This window comes from Zeus faber, assembly GCF_960531495.2.
Source record: "Zeus faber genome assembly, chromosome: 2".
NCBI lineage: Eukaryota > Metazoa > Chordata > Actinopteri > Zeiformes > Zeidae > Zeus > Zeus faber.
In genome coordinates this window covers 3,760,903-3,782,275 of record NC_137189.1, presented here as the reverse complement: position 1 = coordinate 3,782,275, position 21,373 = coordinate 3,760,903, and the positions used below count along the sequence as shown (strand labels likewise).

General features: G+C 42.5%; 1 protein-coding gene across 1 annotated transcript; it reads left to right on the top strand.

The window, feature by feature from the left end:
• The first annotated feature begins 285 nt into the window (after positions 1–285).
• Positions 286–11,197, top strand: taf1b (TATA box binding protein (Tbp)-associated factor, RNA polymerase I, B). The gene is made up of 15 exons (XM_080022548.1): positions 286–376; positions 1,654–1,752; positions 2,023–2,107; positions 2,268–2,365; positions 3,351–3,443; positions 3,556–3,661; positions 4,186–4,345; positions 4,420–4,519; positions 5,183–5,330; positions 6,051–6,219; positions 6,343–6,386; positions 7,919–8,009; positions 8,761–8,831; positions 9,572–9,800; positions 10,264–11,197. The coding sequence occupies exons 1-15, from the start codon at positions 359–361 to the stop codon at positions 10,493–10,495; spliced, it is 1,743 nt and encodes a 580-aa protein (XP_079878674.1). The 5' UTR covers positions 286–358; the 3' UTR covers positions 10,496–11,197.
• The last annotated feature ends 10,176 nt before the right edge of the window (positions 11,198–21,373 follow it).

Genomic DNA, 21,373 nt, shown 5'->3' with positions numbered 1-21,373 from the left:
ACCAAATCGAATATTTCTATCATAAAAAGCAAAATCTGAGAAAATGTTAGCTATAAAAAAATATTACTTTCCACAATTTATGTGTAAATGTACGAAGACCAAAATAGATGGGCGCTAGTTTCAGGATGTAATTCACAGAAAAAGCAATTTACATCTATGTCTCTCTTTAGCTCTTGTAAGTAATATTTTTATGTAACGTCTTTTTTCATCTTACGCGTTGGAACCCGCCGGACGGATTAAAATGAAACGCACACCGGAAGCGGCATCCACATTTCGTGACGCAATATCCCCTGAGCCTCAAAAACAAAAGTATGAACCCTGAATCGCAACCCGAAATAAAACCGTCTTCTGGTTTGACATGGACGACAAGGAAACGGTAGGTCATCCTCAGCAGCCTCTCTTTTCTCTAATATGTGCCTAAAACGATATTAAAACGGTTAAAAATAAATGAAAGATGATTCCAGTGCAGTGGTAGCACGTGTACAACAGACGCATGTTTTTGTTTACATATTGAGAAACATGTTATATACATCGTTCATGTTGACATTCCATATGGTCAACTTGATGATTTGGTTCTTATTCCCATCGATACTGTGTATATTTATCTTGTTAAACCATTATGGTTTCCGCCCTAGTACAGCCCTATACACACTACAGTATATGTACAGATTCTATGTAATAATGTATGCAAACTGCCACCATTTCCCATTTGTGACGGTGTGAATTATTGATAGAGGTTTATTGTCTGCTGTTATTTCTCTAAATTTATTGTACATTGACTTCTACTTCTATATATTGAGTTAGTTATCATGTTTATCGCATACTGCCTTTTTTATGTTTTTCATTATTCTCATTACTTTATTATTGCCTTTTGTTTTGATGTTTGCTGCACTGCAATTTTCCTCCGGTGATGAATAGTCTGTCTGTCTGTCTGTCTGTCTGTGTATCTATCTATCTATCTATCTATCTATCTATTTATCTGTCTATGTTTTTTCTGTTTGTGAGTATCTATCTATGATGGGACCTCTGGGCCGATGCTCTTGCCTCTGTTTTTTTGTATTTTTTTTTAAGCTCATAAGTGTTTCAAGTCATTTTGAAAGGTCATGTTGACATAATACATAACTTAAGGTCAAACACCCTCAAGCACTTGCCAAAATGCTTAGAGCTGGCTAATTCCAGGTTCCGACGGAAAAGAACGCCCAGATTCCACGTTCTTGCTCCAGCCATGCCCTGATCCAGCTGATTTCACTCATTCAAGTTCAAGTTCAAGAGTTTATTTGTCACATACATATACATAAGGTCATACAAATAGGCATTGAAATGTCATGACACCCCGTGATTACGCACAATAAGCTCTAAAAATACATAAATGTGCGTAATCGACCCAAGGTGCTCACGTGGGCGGCCACAAGGGGCGGCGCCACAATCGTGATTCTGGGTTCTATACATCAGTTGGACCTCTGGGTGGTGCGAACTAGCAAATCTGCATGGTTGACTGAAAATCCCAGACTGGAGTTGTACTTTTTGAACCTGGTGTTTTCCACCTCTGCTTGAACATCTGTTTCATTATTTCTTCTTAGCCTCGGAAAGGAGGGAATCATTTTGCGAGTCAGTCCTTCTTCAAGTGATGTACAATTTGTTTGCTCTCCTCAGCATAACTACAGTGAACCATGTGGACAGTGTTCTGCTGTGAGCTGGGCCATAAGTGACGAGGGCAAATACTTTTGCAAGACCTGCCACACTATCATTGAGGTAAGTAGGAGCGTTTGATTCAGTTGTTTTGGCATGGTTGTTAGGCCTCGGCAATGCAAACCTGAACAATTTGAACAAGTGTATTAATGAATAAAAATAGTAAATGAGTGTCCAAATAAAATCCTTAATGCAGATTAGTTCCCATGCTGTGCCCATTGAACTATGCAGACAATGGAACTTCTAACATTTCTGTTGCCTCCCTATGTCTAATGAACTACATGCAATCCTGAACGCAATATGCTCATTTAATCAACATTCCCAATCACTCAGAAAACAATTGACTTGACAAGTGAAACACATTTTCTCAACCACCGAGTCACAACCATTCTGAGTGGACGAGGGCGCCGGACCATTGGTAGGTCTCACCTTTACTGCCTCTGTATAATACTGTATGGTGATATGACCTTCATGGATTGTTTACTGTTAAGTCCAGATTACGCATGTCTTCTCAATGTAACCTCAGGAAAACCAATCACTCTGAGCTGCATTAACTGATGCGTGAGTGTGTTTTCCAGAATACGGTCGCAAGTGGATGGTGTGTGAGGGCTTCCAGTTCATCCTCAAACATCAGGCTGATACTCTGCTAAAGCTGGGAGTAGATCCTCAATTTAAGGTCTATATATCATCATTTTTACTGTAAAACTGTGAATCCCTAAAACTGCAACTTTTTTACACATGCCATTCCAAACTAATGTGCTTTGCCTTGTTCACAATTATTGAATTAAATTAACTTAATGGTCATTATCCTGCACTGGAGTACAGTGGCCTTGTTACATCCTAATGGTGCAAAAAGGCAAGAGATCAAAGTTGCATAGCACTATGTGTGAAAGGGATAGGGAAAATAGTTATTCATTCAAGTATTGTAGGAACAATACAAGATTCAAGATTCAAGATTCAAGATTCAAGATTTTTATTTGTACATCTAGTAAATAAGAAAGTAGTGAAAATTCCTAACAGATGAGGAAGAGTATAGTGGAAATTTCTGTAGGTGACTGAGCAGTCTAATGCCTCATCCACACGTATATGGATATTTCTGAAAAAGCTTTCCCCCCCCCTCTGTTTATCCGAAAAAAGAAAAAAAAAACTGTCCACAATTAAACACACAAATGATTTTAAATACCCACATAAGCATGCCAGGCCAGTAGGGGGTGTTAATATCATAAAACTTAATGTCACAGAAGAACATTAGGAGCGTACATATTGAGCTTCTTCATAATATTCATACACAATATTTATAATATGAATTATTATGTGTATGGGCGTGATTCCAAAAGTTGGAGAGATTTTTGAAATTTTAATGTAGACACGGCGAACAACACTGGTCGTCAGCCGTCGCTCATAAGTTCCTGGCGCAAGTTGAGGTCCTGACATCAGCGTTTTCAAAAAGTGCCGATATAACCTCCTCCACATGAATACACGGAAACAGAGTTTGATAAATGTCTACACTGGAAGCTATTTTCCAAAATCTTTGTTTACAGTTCCTATTACTATAATACACATACTGTATATAGGATAGATGCACAGTATGGTCATGCTATACGCTAACAGGTGTCAGTTTAATCATCTGACTATGGCCTGGGTTGCTGTCGGGTTGGTAGGAAGAGGTTTTGTGTCGGCTGTGGAGGCTGTACCTGCAGAAGAGCCAACAGGCCTACACCACCAACCCCGTCTCCTCTACAGTGTTCAGTCTGGTGAGTGTAAACTACCAAATAGCTTCCATAGCCCAAGAAATAAAGAAAAGCAAGTTGCATTGTGAGTGGTCATCTAAAGACCCAGAGCAATGCTTCACTCCTCTTTTCTCAGCGTTTCATTGATACGGACATGGAGACCATGGCGGAGTCATCTTGTGCCTCATCCAGTGACACGGAAGGGAACCAATCGACAGCTCAATCTACAGCCTCTATGTCAGGTAACACCCGTCGAGACAGGTTGGGGGGTAAAAACTCTAAACCACATGGGGAATTTTTGGGCGGAAGAGTAATGCCTTAGTGAGGAAAGTTTACTTGAATCAGTTTAAAACACTTTACAAATATTTGGTCTTTAAAGTCAATAAATTGCCTTACATTTTAGATTTATGGTCTTACGAACATGAACATTAATCCGATTTTATTTGTCTATATATTTCTTCTTCCTGTCTGTCCACTGCTCTCTACAATAAAGGCCAATCTATCCCAAAAAATTGGACATAAATGAAGCAGTTCATAATTAATCCTATTTCTACCTAATTCTAACCTCTGCCATGATCCAAATTATATAATACTTGATTAGTCCAAAAATGTGTCTTAAATTTCATTGAAATTCATCTTTAAAAGTACCAAATCAGACTCATCTGACATTTAAACTGTGGGAAGGATTTCCCCCCCAAAAATAAAGCCAAATAAAAATAAAAACCCTGGGAGTCTTCCCTTATATCTGTGTGCGCTCTCCCCGCAGCGGGTTCCAAAGTGTTGTCTGGTTCTGAGGACTCATCCGTTTACCTCACGCCGCAGCTGAGACGGAACAAAGGGCTGATGTGCATGACCAAGACCCTGGCCTTGATCCACCTGGCCCTGCTGTGGACCAGAGAGGCCCTCACATTGGCGGACCTGCTCAGGTAACAGCCGCCTCCTGTGAGAGCATCGTCTGAGTGAAAGGTTAGACCAAAGTGTTTCCTGTCTGGTGCTGCAGGCTGGTGAGGGACGGCCATATGCCTTACATCAACGCCTACGAGTGTCTACCTGATGAGATGAAGCTGTTCGGCAAAGACGCTCACATTTTCAAAGTTGAGGTGAGCCCTTTGAATAAACGGATGGTTGAATTATGACCGTCACGCCCCTAAACGACTACTTTGCATTTATGTCGTACTGTGCCCTTGAGCAAGGCACTGAGAAGCCTACACCGTCCAGAGATAATGAATCTGGCCACAGGTGAGCTATAAACTCTTCTGTTGAGGCTGTAAACGCTGTAGTTTCTCCAGAAAAGTCTCGTGTGAACGATTTCCCAGCTGTCCTGTGTGGAATATTTAGAATTGCTCCGGGTAAATGGGAACATTGTCTTGAGTTAAAATGAGTATCCGGGACCAGGTATATTGGCTTCAGTTCAACCGAAACCTATGCCTGCCTACACATGTCTACGACTTTTACAGCTACTGTAAATTTACATTTCTCCTCACAAACACCCCTCTCAACCCACTATTGGCAGTAATGAAATACAACATGTACTGTATCACCAGACAAGGGGCGGGAGTCCTTGCATCCTGATACTTTGTTATGCTATCCAAGAGAGAGTCAGTCAATTAGAGTCAATGAATCCATAAATCAATCTCAAAACTGTCTTTTCCCCAAGTGGAAATTTGTTTGGCTTACACAATAAAGGTGTGTGTGTGTGTGTGTGTGTGTGTGTGTGTGTGTGTGTGTGTGTGTGTGTGTGTGTGTGTGTGTGCGTGTTACAGTCTATTCCCTCTTATGGGGTGGTGCATAAGGAGGCCCAGATTCTGGCGGTGTTCATGGAGCTCTCCGACTTCCCTCCCGTCAGCCCCCAGTGTCTGCTGCACCCCATGCTGCTTACCGCCCGCTACCTGACGGAAATCAACCTCCCCGGTGGGTCGACACTCGCTCATGGAGGGCTGGGTGTCTGAATGACATTCTGCTGTGGTCCAGATTGAATGGGGGGGGGGTTTTCAGTATTTTTCACCTCTTCTGTGTTACTGACTCAAAAATAAAGGTGATGCTTCTTTGTACATTAAGAATAAATGAATGTGTCAATTCATATTGACTATTTATTTATTTTTAACCTAGAAAGAGAGAGTATCTTATTTGTTCTAAAGCAATGTTTATCATCAGGCAAGTGGTATTGGTACCGGTATTGAAAACCTCAGAAGGATGCTTAGCCTCTAAGGATAGAGGGGTAAAAGGAATAGAGGTGATTTTTTAAATTATTTTAATGTGAACTCATTCAGCCCAATTCTTCTTGAGCCAAGTTATGGCTAGGATTTTAAATGGCAGTGGTCGGGGACGATGTGTTTTCACTTAGTCACTAGGCCAATATAATACACAGTCACCTTAGGAAGAAATACAAGAATACTGGAACATAAACATTTAAAAAATGTATTGGCCTCAACCCAACTGATGAAAATCTTCTATTTATTGTTTCTAGCAGTGGCTCTCAATTTGGGTTGAAACATATGATGCTGAAAGGGTTGGGATCAGCTCAAATAAGTGCGATCATGCGATTAGGTAATCATTACCATTTATTTTTTATTTCCTTTTTTTAATCATTGGTGCTGTGTATGTCCCTCTCTTTCCACCACCCCCACCCAGACGAGCTCCATGTCTGGGTGTGCAGGGTCATGCAGATGGCCGGTCTGGATGTGTGTCACATTTTCACCCCCAATTCCAAGCCGTGTCTCCCCCTGTACGACGTCCAGGCCGCGGCGCTCATCATTGTCACCCTCAAGCTCCTGTTCGGCTGTGACGACCAAACTGAATGGTATCAATTGAAAATACTTTGTCCCGTCATGTTATTTTTATTTTTATTGTTTTGTAACAAAGCATAATTACATCAAACAAAAAAAAATATATATATATATATATATATATTTTTTTTTTTAAGGGATTTGTCCAATGATGCAAGTGAACAAAACCAGAAAGACCCAGGTAGGTATCGAACTCTTTATTTACTCTCACAACTTTTTTTACGCTTGATTTAAAGACTTTCCTTGTGCTGCTGTTTTGACACTGGGAGGTGTGTGGTTGTGGGTTTACCTTTTTTCCTCTACTCATGTGTAGTTCCTTATTTTGGTCAAAATGCTTTTATGACATTCTTTCAGACTGTGGAATCCCGTCTAGTCTGTTTGTCTTCATTCTTTTCTTCTGACTCCCCCGCCATTAAACGACATATCTCCATTAACCACAGACTCAAGTCATTCTTAGCAAAGGAATATTTGGCATGTGCTCTCCGGTTAAAATGGCTGTTGTCTATTAATTCTCTGCTCCGCCTAAATGCAGTGGCATTGTTGGACAGCTTTCCCACAGGGTTTTTGAATCAGTTTAAACATATTTGATCTCAACTGCATTTTATTTTAGTTTTATTTTTTTGAGAATGCAGCTTAATGCCTTCTAAATATGTGATGTGAATTTACTTGGCATTCTTTTTTTCTTCTTCACAACCAACTTTTTTCCCCCCATTGTAGTTCCAGCTTAAAATGACAATGAATATGCTTCAGTCAAACCAGAAAAGAAAGAAGAAACAGTCTTTATTCGTCACGCAACACACCACACTACAACACATGCTTGCACACACACACACACACACACAAACATGCACATGCTTTGATGGTGGCCGGTGAAATGGATCCTCTGCATTTGACCCATTCTGGCTTGTCCTTCCTCCGGGGGCACAGCCAGGAGCAGTGGGCAGCATACGTGGACGCGCCCGGGGACCAGGTGATGAGTGTCCATCGCTGGTCAGACGATGATGTGTGCATGTTTTTGGTGGGGGTCCTTACTGACGTGAGGTGGAGGAAACCCCATGTGAGCACGGGGAGAACATGCAAACTCCACACAGAAAGGCTCCTATTTGGGAGATAACCCGCCGGAGCACGGTGCCAACAGCGCCCCAGGCGGGAATCGAACCCAGGACCTTCTTGCTGTGAGGGGCAGTGCAATGCACTGCGCCACCGTGACACCGGTGAAAATCACCAATCACTACTACCAGCTTTTCCTGGTAGTAGTTAAGGCGGGGTCGCACAAACACGCACAGACATAGATACACACAGCTGCTAGTGACGTGATTGAGTGGACTGCCAGCATGCCACCTGAATAGTGGCATGAGTCGTCTTCTTCTTCTTCTTTCGTCTGCTCCCGTTTAGGATTGCTGCAGCAGTTTATCTGCCTCCAATGAATAGTGGCATGAGTAGAAATAATAAATAGAAATCTGAAAAAGATTTTCTTCTGGAAATACATGAAGTAACATTAAACATGTTTAGTGTATTGTATTAGCCATTCAGCGTCCCTGGTAAAGCGCAAAGCTGGGGAAGTTGAGAATACGCTACACAGGCAGACTGTTTGGGTGCAACTCCTCGCTTGTACAATTGTCTCAGCAAAATATTAGTGTACAGTTTTTTTTTTTTGTTATTTTTCGATGAATAAATAACACGCTCGCATGCTTTTCTTTCCTTGGGCAACAGAACAGAGAAGCTTCAACATCCGGAGGTGGTACAAGCTGCTGCAGACGGCTCTGAGAAGAGCCGGGCAGAGAGAGGAGGACGGCACCGCCAGGTGAGACCGCCAGGACACCGATGGCAATTGGAGCCCTCATTTATCGGAGTTTGTAGAGGCAGTTTTCAATTCTTGTGATTCATGAAATGTTTATTCACACGCCTGTACGTGCGTTGCCTCACAGGTGAATCTCACGCTCATTGGCGCCTGCATCCAAATACCCTTCCTTCATTTATGTTTGCTTGAATTATAGGTTACATAATACCTGCAGCTCAAATAGTTTAACAGTGGAATATAGTTGGAATATCCCCAACGAGCCACTAGTCATCAATCACGTTCTTAATATAATGATAATTTACAAAAGATTCATTTTTTGTAAATTATGTTAAACCGTTTTCATATTGAAAAATCTAGATTGTTTTTAACTACAAATATGCTTAAATTCCAGACTTTTACATGTGGATTCATGTGGTTTAATCATATTTTGTTCCATACACACAGTTGCCAAATGAGGGTTCAGAACCATATGCATGTTTAGTTATCTAGTTATCTTGTTTGACCCTGCAATGTCAACTTTTAGTTGATTTCTTCCGATTGCGATTATCTTGCCGTTTCTAAAATCCCACGTCTTACAAAATAATAATAACTTTCACCAGGAAAACAAGCATTTCTTTGTCCTTCCCCGTAAGTCTTTCTGTCCTGTGGAAAAACTTGTTGATTTCCACCATTTGGAGGGTTTCTGAAGCGGTGTGTCACAAGGTCCACTGTCAGACCATTACCTCGTAACTAAAATGAGCTCTCTCCTACGCAGGAGGGGCTGGAAGACCCAGACCCCGATATTCTATTCCTGGAAGAGCAAAGCCATCATGATGAAAAGGAGACGTAAGTGTGCACTTCTTGAGCTCACTTTCTTCATCCGCTTTGAGAAGGACCTCTCACAGGTGGAGTTTACGCTACGTCTGTCGATCTACCTTCACATAAATATCAAAGAAGCTCTTTATGACTGCGGTTATGGAAGTCATGGGAAATACTGTCTTTAGTCTGGGGAAACACAAGCACTTCTCCAAAACCATTTTGTAGTGTTGTAATTATGGTTCAAAACCGGTCCAGTGAGTTTAACTGTCTGAATGTGTCAAGGGGCTGGCATAGATGTGTGAGATCCTCTTCTCTTTCGTGATACTTTAACCAGACACTGATTCAGAGGTTCTGTCTATTTTCCTTGTACTCAAAATACGCCAATTGCAGTATTTTGAACCAAATGCAATTGATTTCAATGCGGTTGTCGCACTTCGGTGTCTCTCTTCCGGGGATGTGGTAAATTTACTGCAATGAGTCCAAAATGGTAGAAAGGAACGTTTTAAATGTCACAACATTCTTTTTTATACTGCTCTGCTCTGGTCGGGACCTTGGGAAATGGTTTACATGAAGCCCATTCCCAATAAAAATGTTTATCTGATATGGGTGGAATCCTATTTTGACATGGAACAAGATTTTTGTAACTTCATGTTAAATGACGCTGCGACTTGCTGCATAAGTCCATGACGCTTAGTCAAAGGTCAGCATAAATGTCACAGTATTGGGTTTCCGGACAGAAATGCTTTTCCAACCTTTTGTGAATCCAGGATCGGTGGAAAACCTGCAAGCCACGTTCGGGATGGTGACTGGATCACTGCCAGACCCCCAGTGTGACCCTCCCTCTAGCTTCAGGTTCCAGTGGGGAGACGACGAAGATTCGGACGGGCCCACCCTGTATCACCAGACGCTTGACGGCGTCTTGAAGCAAATTGATGGAGTTCAGATGCCGTCCAACCCAGTTTACTGGCATCCAGTTCTGAGGAAATGCCCACAGAGGTAGAATGCCATTCCCTGCTCTGAGCTCTAAACAGATCGTTTAAGACCCCGGTTTGACTCCACGGCCCCCTAGGGGTCTGTGATGGATTAGCAGGGGTGCTACTGTATAGTATAATATAGTATATGTTTAAAAAAAAAATATATATATATATATAAAATCACCCTCAGGAATGAATGTGGCTGTATGGTTTTGTTGTAAGATTTTAAGGTTTAAGATATATGTTTTATTTGTGGAACCTTATTTTGCAGTCTACACCATCTACAGTTTAATATAGGCTTCACTGTTGCCACCACTTGGCCGGAAAATAGAAGTTGGGGTTAAAGTGTGAAGAGAGGTGATTTTGGCACTTTCTGATGTGTCCACATGCACAAACTACACTGAATTTATTGTCAAAAAAACAAAAAAACAAAAAAAAAAACAAGACACTAATTCCAAGTGTTTTCCTCCACCCGGGAACTGCAGGAGCCATTTTGAAGAGGTGAGAGCCACCCTGCCCAGGATGTACAAATGGCTGCTGGCGCTCTTCTGCTTCCTGCTGGAGGTGAAACCTGCCACCGTGCATGAGGAGGTGCTCAGGTTGGAGAGGCTGATCGTAAAACAACAACAACATAGGGCCCCACCCAGAAAACCCTGCAGAGGGGAAACAAGAAATGCAAGAAGGAAACCCGCTTTTTGTGAAGAGGATGATAATTAATTGTCAAGATGTTAATTTGTTTTATTTTGTAAAAGGACAACTTCACTGTAGCTTATCATGCTGAGCTCATGACAGGATACTCCAGATTTGGGGGATTTTTCTTATCTATTTTACCCAGGTTCAGACGAGAAGATACCAATTTCATCCCTCCGACAGACTGCATGCTATCTGTGTTAGCCCTATGTAGGGCTAGAGAGGGGATCAACTGGCCCTAGCTACATTGAAATTGGGGAGAAGAAACCTTCCAGCATCTGAAAAGCTGAATTATTTATGTGATGTGTCCACTGTGAAGACGTCTGTGAAACTCAACTTGTTGGTGCTGTTGCGTTGCCAGTTCAGTCAACTAAGCATAAAAACTATGTTTTCATGTTTTTATTTGTATTTGATTTATCTCCTCTCCATTCTTGTATTATCTGGGGGCTGGACAGACAATGATGAAATTAGTCTTTAAATTCTCATGTGTATCTTGGTAAGTCAGACCAAAAATATCTCCAGAAATTGGAATATCCCTTTGAAGAGCCCCCACGTGTACCATTCTCGGCCTCTTAAATGACTCAAATGAAAAGTGCATGGCGTTGGCTTATGTCAAAATCGGTACTGAATTTGGAAGTCAGGGGGATGTTCTGTCTTCTGACTTCACATTAGAATATTGATTTTCTATGCTTTTGTGTACTTTTGATTAAAATATATTTTCAGACACAGGCTGTGCATTTGCAGTGTCTCAGTCCGGCGGTAAGGGTGCAGAGCCCCGAGAGAACAAAGAAATAATTCATGCCTTCTTCATGGATGTTGAAATGTAATATACACGGGGTGGGCGTGAAAGGACGGACTGGAGTCAAACCGGGGTCTTAACAATCCGTTTAGAGCTCAGAGCATGGAATGGCATTCTACCTGTGTGGGCATTTCCTCAGAACCGGGTGCCGGTAAACTTGATTGGACGGCATCTGAACTCCATCAGTTTGCTTCAAGTTGCCGTCCAGCGTCTTGTGATACAGGGTGGGCCCGTCCGAATCTTCGTCGTCTCCCCACTGGAACCTGAAGCTGGAGGGAGAGTGTTTTGGTTTTTCACTCATTTATCAAGATCACACCCCTCCCTCTGCCTGTGTGCATCTTTCTCCATGAAAGGAAAGACTTGTGCTCTCTCGGTCTGTATCACTCAGGATTGTATCTCTCAAACTGCTGCATTATCTGCAGAAAGAAAGGTACAGAAGCAGATGATGCCATATTATAATCAAAATTGTATCAGGAATCATATGACATACCAGTACTTTTAATACTATAAGTACACCTAACAGCAAGTACTTATTGATGGTTACCTAAGAGGGAGAGAGAGGGAGAGAGAGAGAGAGAGAGAGAGAGAGAGAGAGAGAGCGCCACCCACCATCACATCTGTAGTCACCTGAACAGGTAACACACCTCGGAGCCGGAAAATCAGACCGAACCTGTTCTCGGGAGCTGACAGGAGCTCCACCGGCAGAACACAGAGAATCTCAGAGTTGGATCCATTTGACGACTAGAAAGTCCAGTCCAACGGAACATGAATGAGGAATCCGCTTCCAGGTGAGTGCACACAGGGTATGACGCACCCGGCACACAACTTTCGGTCTTTTATCTGTTGTTCCGATGTGAAATGTGGTTTTCTTTCATGAGATGAAATACACCGTTAACTTCCACAAAATGACTGTGTGTTTATCTATTACCTTCTTCTGGGAAGTTTGCCTTTTTAACTATAGGATCGTCTTGCGATGGTCTTTTATTTATTTCATATAATCTACCCAGTTGTTTTGTATTATTTATTACTATTTGACCGCCTTCTATTGATGTAAAGCACATTGAGCTGCATTTCAAACACCACACTATAGTGCATATTTACTAGTGATCTCTGTCCTCCATGTCACTGCTGCGTTCTGCAGAAAGCCTTCGGGCGGTTTCTTCAGACTGGTTGTGCTGGTGGAGCAGGGTCACAGTGTTTCACTTTCATTTAGTCATAAGCCCAAACTCAACATACATCGATCTTCCTTCATGTTCCATCTCTGCTACGGATGCAGAGTGAGCGTAACCTTTACCCAAAACCTCTTATGAATGACTTTTGTATGTAAGAGCAATGTTAGGGTCACAATGTTCACAGTATTGCACTGCAATTTCAGATGGATGGAGAATGACCCTAAAAACTGACATTAATCTGTAAACCTCTCTATCAGGAAATTCATTTCTTATGTGTTGTAAAGGGACAATGCCAAAGCAGCTTATCTGTCATGCTGAGGTCGTGACAGGGATACTCGAATTTTGGTGGATTACGTGCGATAAATCAAAATACTTTCAAGACCCTGGATCCTGTATTAACACTATTAACCCAATGACCCCCCCCCCCCCCCCCCCCAAAAAAATAAACCTGTGTCAGCAGTTCACAGTCTGAGGAAAGTAAGGAACTATTCTTCACTTTCTCTCTTCTGCTTGGTATTCCCATTTGTCTGCTATCTGTCGATCACCACACAAAAATAGTGTTTATTTGACAAATCCTTGAAATAGCAAAGGTTAGTAAAACTGCATCAACTTCATGCATTGTTCTGTACGACCAAACTGATCCTGCTCCTTGAACCATTGATCAGGTGTTTAACTCTTCTCTCTTTCCCGCCCAGGAAACGCGGCATGGTGATGTTCAGCGGGGACCAGTCGTACGACGGCGTCCAGATGGTTTATTCGGAGGACGAGGACATGTGGCACGCCTTCCTGGAAGGCCCCCTGAGCGCTGCCTCCAAGGCCATGATGAGCCTGAACGGTGACGAGGGTGGGTCCAGCTCCCTGGGTCTGCTGTACGACTACTACAAGGTGACACGCAGGGTCCAGACGGTCATTCGCAGCGGTTTTTACAGTGTTTCTCTGTTCGGTTCCAGTTATAAATGCGCTGTCGTCTCGGACTGAGTTGCAGAAAAGCCTCAAATGCGAGGGTTTCCATTCAGTTTTTAAATACGGAATTGCACAGGAATGCTCAGGAATCAGGGTTCTTACATACTTAAGTACTGGAATATATTGGAAATAGCCCCTTTTGTAGTGAAAGTCCTTGGGGAAAAACTGTGGTCATTGAAAACCTGTGAAATTCCCCCTGGTTTTGTTATTCAAATGGTAGCGTAATTACAATTTTTCCAGGATCTCTTTTTTTCCCTCTCTCTTTTGTTCTCCCTCCGACGCGAATGAAGCATCCACAATAACGGTCTGAATGCTGGAAACAACGTGATTTTTCCACGGAAATGTACATTTAATCCAGCATGGTTGGAAATAGACACTTAGGAATATACACTACTCACAAAAAGTTAGGGATACTTGGCTTTCGGGTGAAATTTATGGAAAATGGAAAAGGTTCACGCTACAGTGATATTATATCATGAAAGTAGGGCATTTAAGTAGAAGCATGCAATGGTGATTTCCTCATCTCAAACTATTTATTGAAACAAAAGCCAACAACAGTGGTGGGTATACCACAACAAAAAATGTCAATGTCTCAATATCTTGTCATGTGCCCTTGAGCATCAATTACAGCTTGACAACCACGTCTCATGCTGTTCACAAGTTGACTTATTGTCTGCTGAGGCATGGCACCCCACTCTTCTTGAAGGGTGGTCCTCAGGTCATTGAGGTTCTGGGGCACAGAGTTACGAGCCTCTACACGGTGACTCAGCTGATCCCATAGGTTTTCTATGGGATTCAGGTCTGGAGAAAGTGCAGGCAACTCCATTTGAGGTACCCCAGTCTCCAGCAGCCGTTCCCTAATGATGCGACCTCGATGAGCTGGAGCATTGTCGTCCATGAAGATAAATTAGGCCTGTGTTGTTCATGCAGGGGCACAATAACTGGATTAATGTTGTTATTCAGGTAATATGGGCTTGTCACTGTACCATTCACAAAGTGTAGGGCAGTTCTGTATTGACTAGACACACCTGCCCACACTGTAACACCACCACCACCAAAGGCTCGTCTGGTGACAACAGTGGCTGATGCATAGTGCTCTCCTTGATGTCTCCAACATCATTGGCGGCCATCATTTCTGCTCAACGTGAATCAGCTTTCATCAGAGAACAGCACTGATGCCACTGGTTCCTCGTCCAGCATCAACGCTCCCTGGCCCATGCAAGACGATGATGCCTGTGCCTGGTGGTGTGGTCAGGTACCCTTGCAGGTCGTCTAGTACGCAGACCACGCTGATAGAAACGGTTTCAAATGGTCTGACGTGACACTTGGGTGCCTCTCACCTCCCTTAAATGTGCCTGGAGTTGAGTGGCATTCATCATCCGGTTCCGCAGGGCACTGTTCACAATGAAGTGGTCATCAGTGTGAAAGGACGTCCACTTCTATGCCTTTCTGTGACTCTTCCAGTCTCTCTGTATCTCTGTTGCAAGCTGCTGATGACACTCTGTGACACTCTAAGCTCAGTGGCCACTTCCCTCTGAGAACATCCTGTTTGAAGCCTCACAATGGCGAGGTACTGTTGATCAACTGTTAGGTGTCGTCTTGGTCTCATGATGTCAAAATGTGAACAGCATGATGAAGAGGACTGTTTAAATACCAATTCTAATTGAACCAGGAAATGTATTGGTCGATTCATGGATCAAACACCTGTTGTGAATTTTGCCATTCAGCTACTTGTTAGAGAACAGCAAGTTGTGCAAAAAGTACTGAAACATTGAACAGTTGGACATGTGCATTCAAAAGTTTAGAGAAGGTCAAATTAAGTTCACCTGTAAAGGTTATAGTGCATTTTAGGTTCATCCTGAAATTTCACCCGAAAGCTGAAGATCACTAACTTTTTGTGAGTAGTGTGTGTGTGTGTGTGTGTGTGTGTGTGTGTGTGTGTGTTTATATATATGTGTGTGTGTGTGTGTGTGTATATATATTTATTTAGTTTGTATTTATATATGAATATATATGTATATATGAATATATATATATGTATATATGAATATATATATATATGTATATATGAATATATATATATATATATTCATATATATTCACATATATTCATATATATGTATATATATATGAATATATATATATGAGTATATATTCATATATATATATATATATATATATATATATATATATATATATAGAGGAATATATATATATATATGAGTATATATAGGAATATACTGTAAGTAATAGACAATGAGATTAAGATTATATTATATTTTAATTTATAAGTATCACATTGAAAACTGATTATATTTGTTTTGTGGCAAGTCCTTCTAAATGAAAAAATGGTGCTTGAAAAAAGTACTTGAAAGAATTCAATTTGGAATGCTCCCGTTGCTCACTGTTTTTAATGTTGTGGATATTCATGTCTTGATAATCTATTTTATTATTATTTAAAAAAAGATCATATAAAATCTTTTTGTAATTACCCCAATAAGATTAAGATAAAAAAAACTTCTCCCTTTTTTTTTATAATTGATCTGCAGTGTATTTTGTGTTTGCTGTGCTTTATATATAATGCTTTATATTTATATCACTCTATACAATCAAACATGGCAATCAATACATCATTTAATCTATTTCCTTCAATCCTGTCAATATAATTTCATAATCTTGTGGTGTTTATCTTTTTTGAGTGTGAAAGTCCTTATTTATACAAACGGTAAATAAATATATAATATATAAATGCCAGATAAATGGATTCTCTCTCATATTTATGATGGTTTGCCGTGAATGTAAAGCAGTGGGAACAAAAGACGTTTGGTTGACCCGCCGTGTTTTTGTTCTTTGAGCAGAATCCCCGGGCCGGCGGCATTCAGATCAAAACGGAAAACATTGTTTCAGAGGAACTGGACTCCAGCAAAATGTAAAAACTTTTTTTGTTTGCTTGTGACGTTAGATTTGACTGCTACTCCTGTTCATTCTCTCGTGGCCTCAGCCTTAATATTCAATGGTAACTCAGAATGGAATGGAATGGAAACGGTGATGGAATGACCCATAACTCCTCCAAATGTCTTTCTGTTCATTGTAGTCTTAAAATTACATTTATTTTTTAAATTAATTTCAATGTAATTGTTGAGTTTGAAAGCGGTTCCTTGTGGTTATAATCTGTCTCACTCTCCCTCCTTCAGTAACTTCCTGGTTCCCCACCAGGACTCGCTCCTGACCATGACCCCGCTCACCAATGTCCCGCTCCACTCTGTCATCCACGGCAGCCCCTCTATATTGGGCAGGAAGGGCGGCCCTTACCCACAATCCTTTGCACCGCCACCCACCTACTCCGCCACCCTGCACTCTTTTCCTGGGGTGGCGGACCCCGCCACGGGCCACAGCTCCCAGATGCAGCATCTGGGGTTCAGCCAGAGCCCGGATCACCGGAACCTGGACCGCAGGACCTGCGGCCCCGGGACTCCGGCCCTGACCCCAGGCTCCACCTCCACGGAGCCGTCCAGCAAGGTGTGTGAGAGTAGATATAATAAAAAAGGTAAAATAAGGTAAAATATACTTTACTATACTAAACATTTTCCTTTATTTATTGACCCCTTGGGGAAATTTTGTCTTGGACTGGAGTGACACTGCATTACACACAGCATCATATGTTATTGTACAGATAAAGTAAATACATCAAAATGTGCATCTGTTCATTTGGCCAAGTAGATTTTCATATACAAGGAATTTGTCTTAAAAGCATTGTTTGTACTGACAGAAAAATAAACAAAAACAAAATATGAGTTTAATGACACAACAAAATACAGAAGAATGTACAGAATGTCTTCTATAATCTAGCCACTGGAGGTGCACAAGCCAGTGTATCATCAGTGCCAATCCCAAGCCTGGATGAATAGAGAGGGTTGCGCCAGGAATGGCATCCGGCATAAAAACCATGGCAAATCAAACATGCGGACAACCAATCTGATTTCCATACCAGATCGGTCAAGACCCGGGTTAACAACGACCGTCACTGGTGCCGTTAGCCAACAGGGTGCCAGTGGAAATTGTGCTATTGTTGGCCGAAGAAGAATAAGAGGAGGGGGAAGGCGTGTCCAGAGACAGCAGGAGAGGAAGAAGGGTAGGAGAGTAGAGTTGAGAGTAGGAACCTTGAACGTTGGCATTATGAAGGGTAAAGAGAGAGAGCTGGCTGACATGATGGAGAGAAGGAAGGTAGATGTACTATGTGTACAAGAGACCAGGTGGAAGGGGAGTAAGGCCAGGAGTATCGGAGCCGGGTACAAACTGTTCTACTATGGAGTGGATGGCAGGAGAAATGGGGTAGGGATAGTCTTGAAGGAAGAATATGTCAAGAGTGTTTTGGAGGTGACAAGAGTGTCAGACAGAGTGATGAGCATGAAGCTGGAAATTTATGGGGTGATAATTAATGTGGTCAGTGCATATGCTCCCCAAGTTGGGTGTGAGATGGAAGAGAGAGAAGAATTCTTTAGGGAGTTGGATGTAGTGGTGGAGAGCATCCCCAAGGGAGAGAGAGTGGTCATTGGAGCAGATCTCAATGGGCATGTCAGTGAAGGTGTCTCGGTATGGTGTCAAGGAGAGGAATGTGAAAGGACAGATGGTGGTGGATTTCACCAAAAGGATGTAATTGGCTGTTGTGAATATGTATTTCAAGAAGAGAGAGGAACACAAGGTGACATACAAGAGTGGAGGAAGGTGCACACAGGTGGACTACATCTTATGCAGGAGGTGCAATCTGAAAGGGATTAGCGACTGCAAAGTGGTGGTAGGGGAGTGTGTTACTAGGCAGCATCAGATGGTGGTCTGTAGGATGACTCTGGAGGCCAAGAAGAGGAAGTGAGTGAAAGAAGAGCCAAAGATAAAATGGTTGAAGTTGAAAAAGGAGGGGTGTTGCATGCAATTTAGGGAAGAGGTAAGGCAGGCAATAGGTGGGAATGAACAGTTACCAGATGACTGGGAAACAACTGCTGAAGTGCTGAGGGAGACGGCCAAGAAGGTACCTACTCTATCATGCGGGAAGAGGAAGGAAGACAAGGACTCTTGGTGGTGGAATGAGGAAGTACAGGAGAGCATAGAGCAGAAGAGGTTTGCTAAGAAGAGATGGGATAGTCAGAGAGATGAAGAAAGTAGACAGGAGTACAAGCTGATGCGGCGCAAGGCAAAGAGAGAAGTGGCAAAGGAAAAGGCATACGACGAGTTGTATGAGATGTTGGACAGTAAGGAAGGAGAAAAGGACTTGTACCGATTGGCAAGACAAAGGGACCAAGCTGTGAAGGATGTACAGCAGGTTAGGGTGATGAAGGATAATGATGGGAATGTGCTGACTAGTGAGGAGAGTGTGTTGAGAAGGTGGAAGGAGTACTTTGAGGAGTTGATGAATGAAGAAAATGAGAGGGAGAGAAGAGTGGATGATGTGGGGATAGTGGATCAAGAAGTGCAGCAAACTAGCAAGGATGAGGTGAGAACAGCATTAAAGAAGCTGAAGAGTGGAAAGGCAGTTGGCCAGATGACATACCTGGGGAAGCATGGAAATGTTCAGGTGAGATGGCAGTGGTGTTCCTAACGAGACTGCTTAACACCATCCTGAAAGAAAGAGGATGCCGGAGGAGTGGAGAAGAAGTGTACTGGTACCCATCTTCAAGAATGAGGGAGATGTACAGAACTGTGGTAACTACAGGGGAATAAAGTTGATCAGCCACAGCATGAAGCTATTGGAAAGGGTAGTGGAGGCTAGGTAAAGAGGAGAGGCGGGGATCAGCGAGCATTAGTCTCTTTTCATGCCAGGAAAGAGTACTACAGATGCAATGTTTGCTTTAAGAATGCTGATGGAAAAGTACATGGAAGACCAGAGGGAGTTGCACTGCGTCTTTGTGGATTTAGAGGAAGCATATGATCGGGTGCCGAGAGAGGAAATGTGGAATTGCATGAGGAAGTCGGGGGTGGCAGAGAAGAACGTAAGAATGGTACAGGATATGTATGAAGGCAGTCTGACAGTAGTAAAGTGTGCAGTAGGTGTGACGAAGGCATTCAAAGTGGAGGTGGGATTGCATCAAGGATCAGCTCTGAGCCCTTTCTTGTTTGCAATGGTAATGGACAGGTTAACAGATGAAATCAGGCAGGAGTCTCCATGGACTATGATGTTCGCAGATGACATTGTGATCTGTAGCGAGAGTAGGGAGCAGCTTGAGGAGAGCATGGAGAAGTGGAGGCATACATTAGAGAGAAGAGGAATGAAAGTCAGCAGGAGTAAGACAGAATACATGTGCCTGAATGAGAGGGAGGGCAGCAGAAAGCTGAGAATGCAAGGAGTGGAGGTGGAGAAGGCAGAGGAGTTCAAGTACTTGGGGTGGACCATCCAAAGCAGCTGAGAGTGCGGGAGAGAGGTGAAGAAGAGAGTACAGGTAGGGTGGAGTGGGTGGAGAAGAGTGTCTGGAGTGATCAGTGACAGAAGGTTTTCCAACAAGAGTGAAGGGGAAGGTCTACAGGACGGTAGTGAGACCAGCTATGTTGTACGGTTTCGGGGCAGTGGCACTGACAAAAAGGCAGGTGGCTGAACTGGAGGTGGCAGAGTTGAGGATGTTGAGATTTTCATTAGGAGTAACAAGGATGGACAGGATTAAGAATGAGTACATTAGAGGGACAGCTCAGGTTGGACAGTTTGGTGGAAAAGTGAGAAAGGCAGGATTGAGATGGTTTGGACACGTGTGTAGGAGAGATGAGAGTTACATTGGGAGAAGGATGCTGAGGATGGAGCTGCCAGGCAAGAGGAAAAGAGGAAGGCCAACGAGAAGGTTTATGGATGTGGTGAGGGAGGACATGCAGGCGGTTGGTGTAAGGGAGGAAGATGTGCAAAACAGAAGGTATTGGAGGCAGATGATCTGTTGTGGCGACCCCTAACGGGAGCAGCCAAATGAAGAGGAAGTATTGAATGTATTATATGCACAACACAAAGCTGTCGCAGGGGCTGAGTAGCAGCACGGATGTTAGTATTGGCTATGGGCATGCATTTGAATATAACTGGGATATTTCTGTAAAGGATGAATAACATCTGTACAATAATATGAACATTAATAACAACAGATGTTATTCATTGGTGCAAATTGTTCAATGTTATAACAAAATGATTACAATGCACATTCAGCCATTCACACTATACAGAAATACACACAGTGAACTGTGTGTGCACCGTGCCATCGGAGAAAGCATGCAAAGCTTGGTGATGCAAAGCCATGTTCTCAAAGTAGCAGCAGTGTCACTTGCCGAAACCCCTCACAAGCCACTCTCTCTCAGCTCAGATCTCAACCCGGGACACTTGGTGCACGTCTTTCCTCTCTCGATCTCTGGTTCTCCAATCTCTCTTTACTATGACTCAACGAAAGGAAAATAAACAAAAAAATAAATAAACCGAAATGGGAGGAAATATAACTCGGCAGAGCCCAAAATCTCCACCCAAAGCGGCACGATTCTCTTCCACATGGAACATTGTTGTTTTATATTGTTTACACACACAAATCCAAAAACACACTCACAAAAGGCAAAACTCCACAAATGTCCTGCAAAATGAAACTCTACATTCAAAACAATGTTACGTCTTCTCAAAATGGTATTGTGTGTTGAAATGACACACACACACCATCACATGTGTGTATATATATACATATTAAATAGGACTTTATTGTCACAAAAACACCACAAGCAGCTACGGCCAACACATACGCAGATGGAGGCCGTGAAATGTCTTTCCTGCATTTATCCCATCAAAGCTTCTCCTTCCTCTGGGGGGGCAGGCCAGGAGTGGTGGCCAGCCTGGGGACCAATTTCCATGTTTTTAGTGGGGGTTCTTACAGTATATGTTTCTAGAGGAAACCACATGTGAGCACAGGAAAACAAGAAAACTCCGCAGAAAGGCCCCTAATCAGGAGATAACCTCCGGAGCGCGGT

Bases quoted from the DNA above. Each gene is read 5' to 3' on its own strand.
- taf1b (XM_080022548.1), top strand. The intron at 3,662-4,185 runs GTAACACCCGTC...CTCTCCCCGCAG, and splicing joins ATCTACAGCCTCTATGTCAG to CGGGTTCCAAAGTGTTGTCT. The intron at 4,346-4,419 runs GTAACAGCCGCC...CTGGTGCTGCAG, and splicing joins ACATTGGCGGACCTGCTCAG to GCTGGTGAGGGACGGCCATA.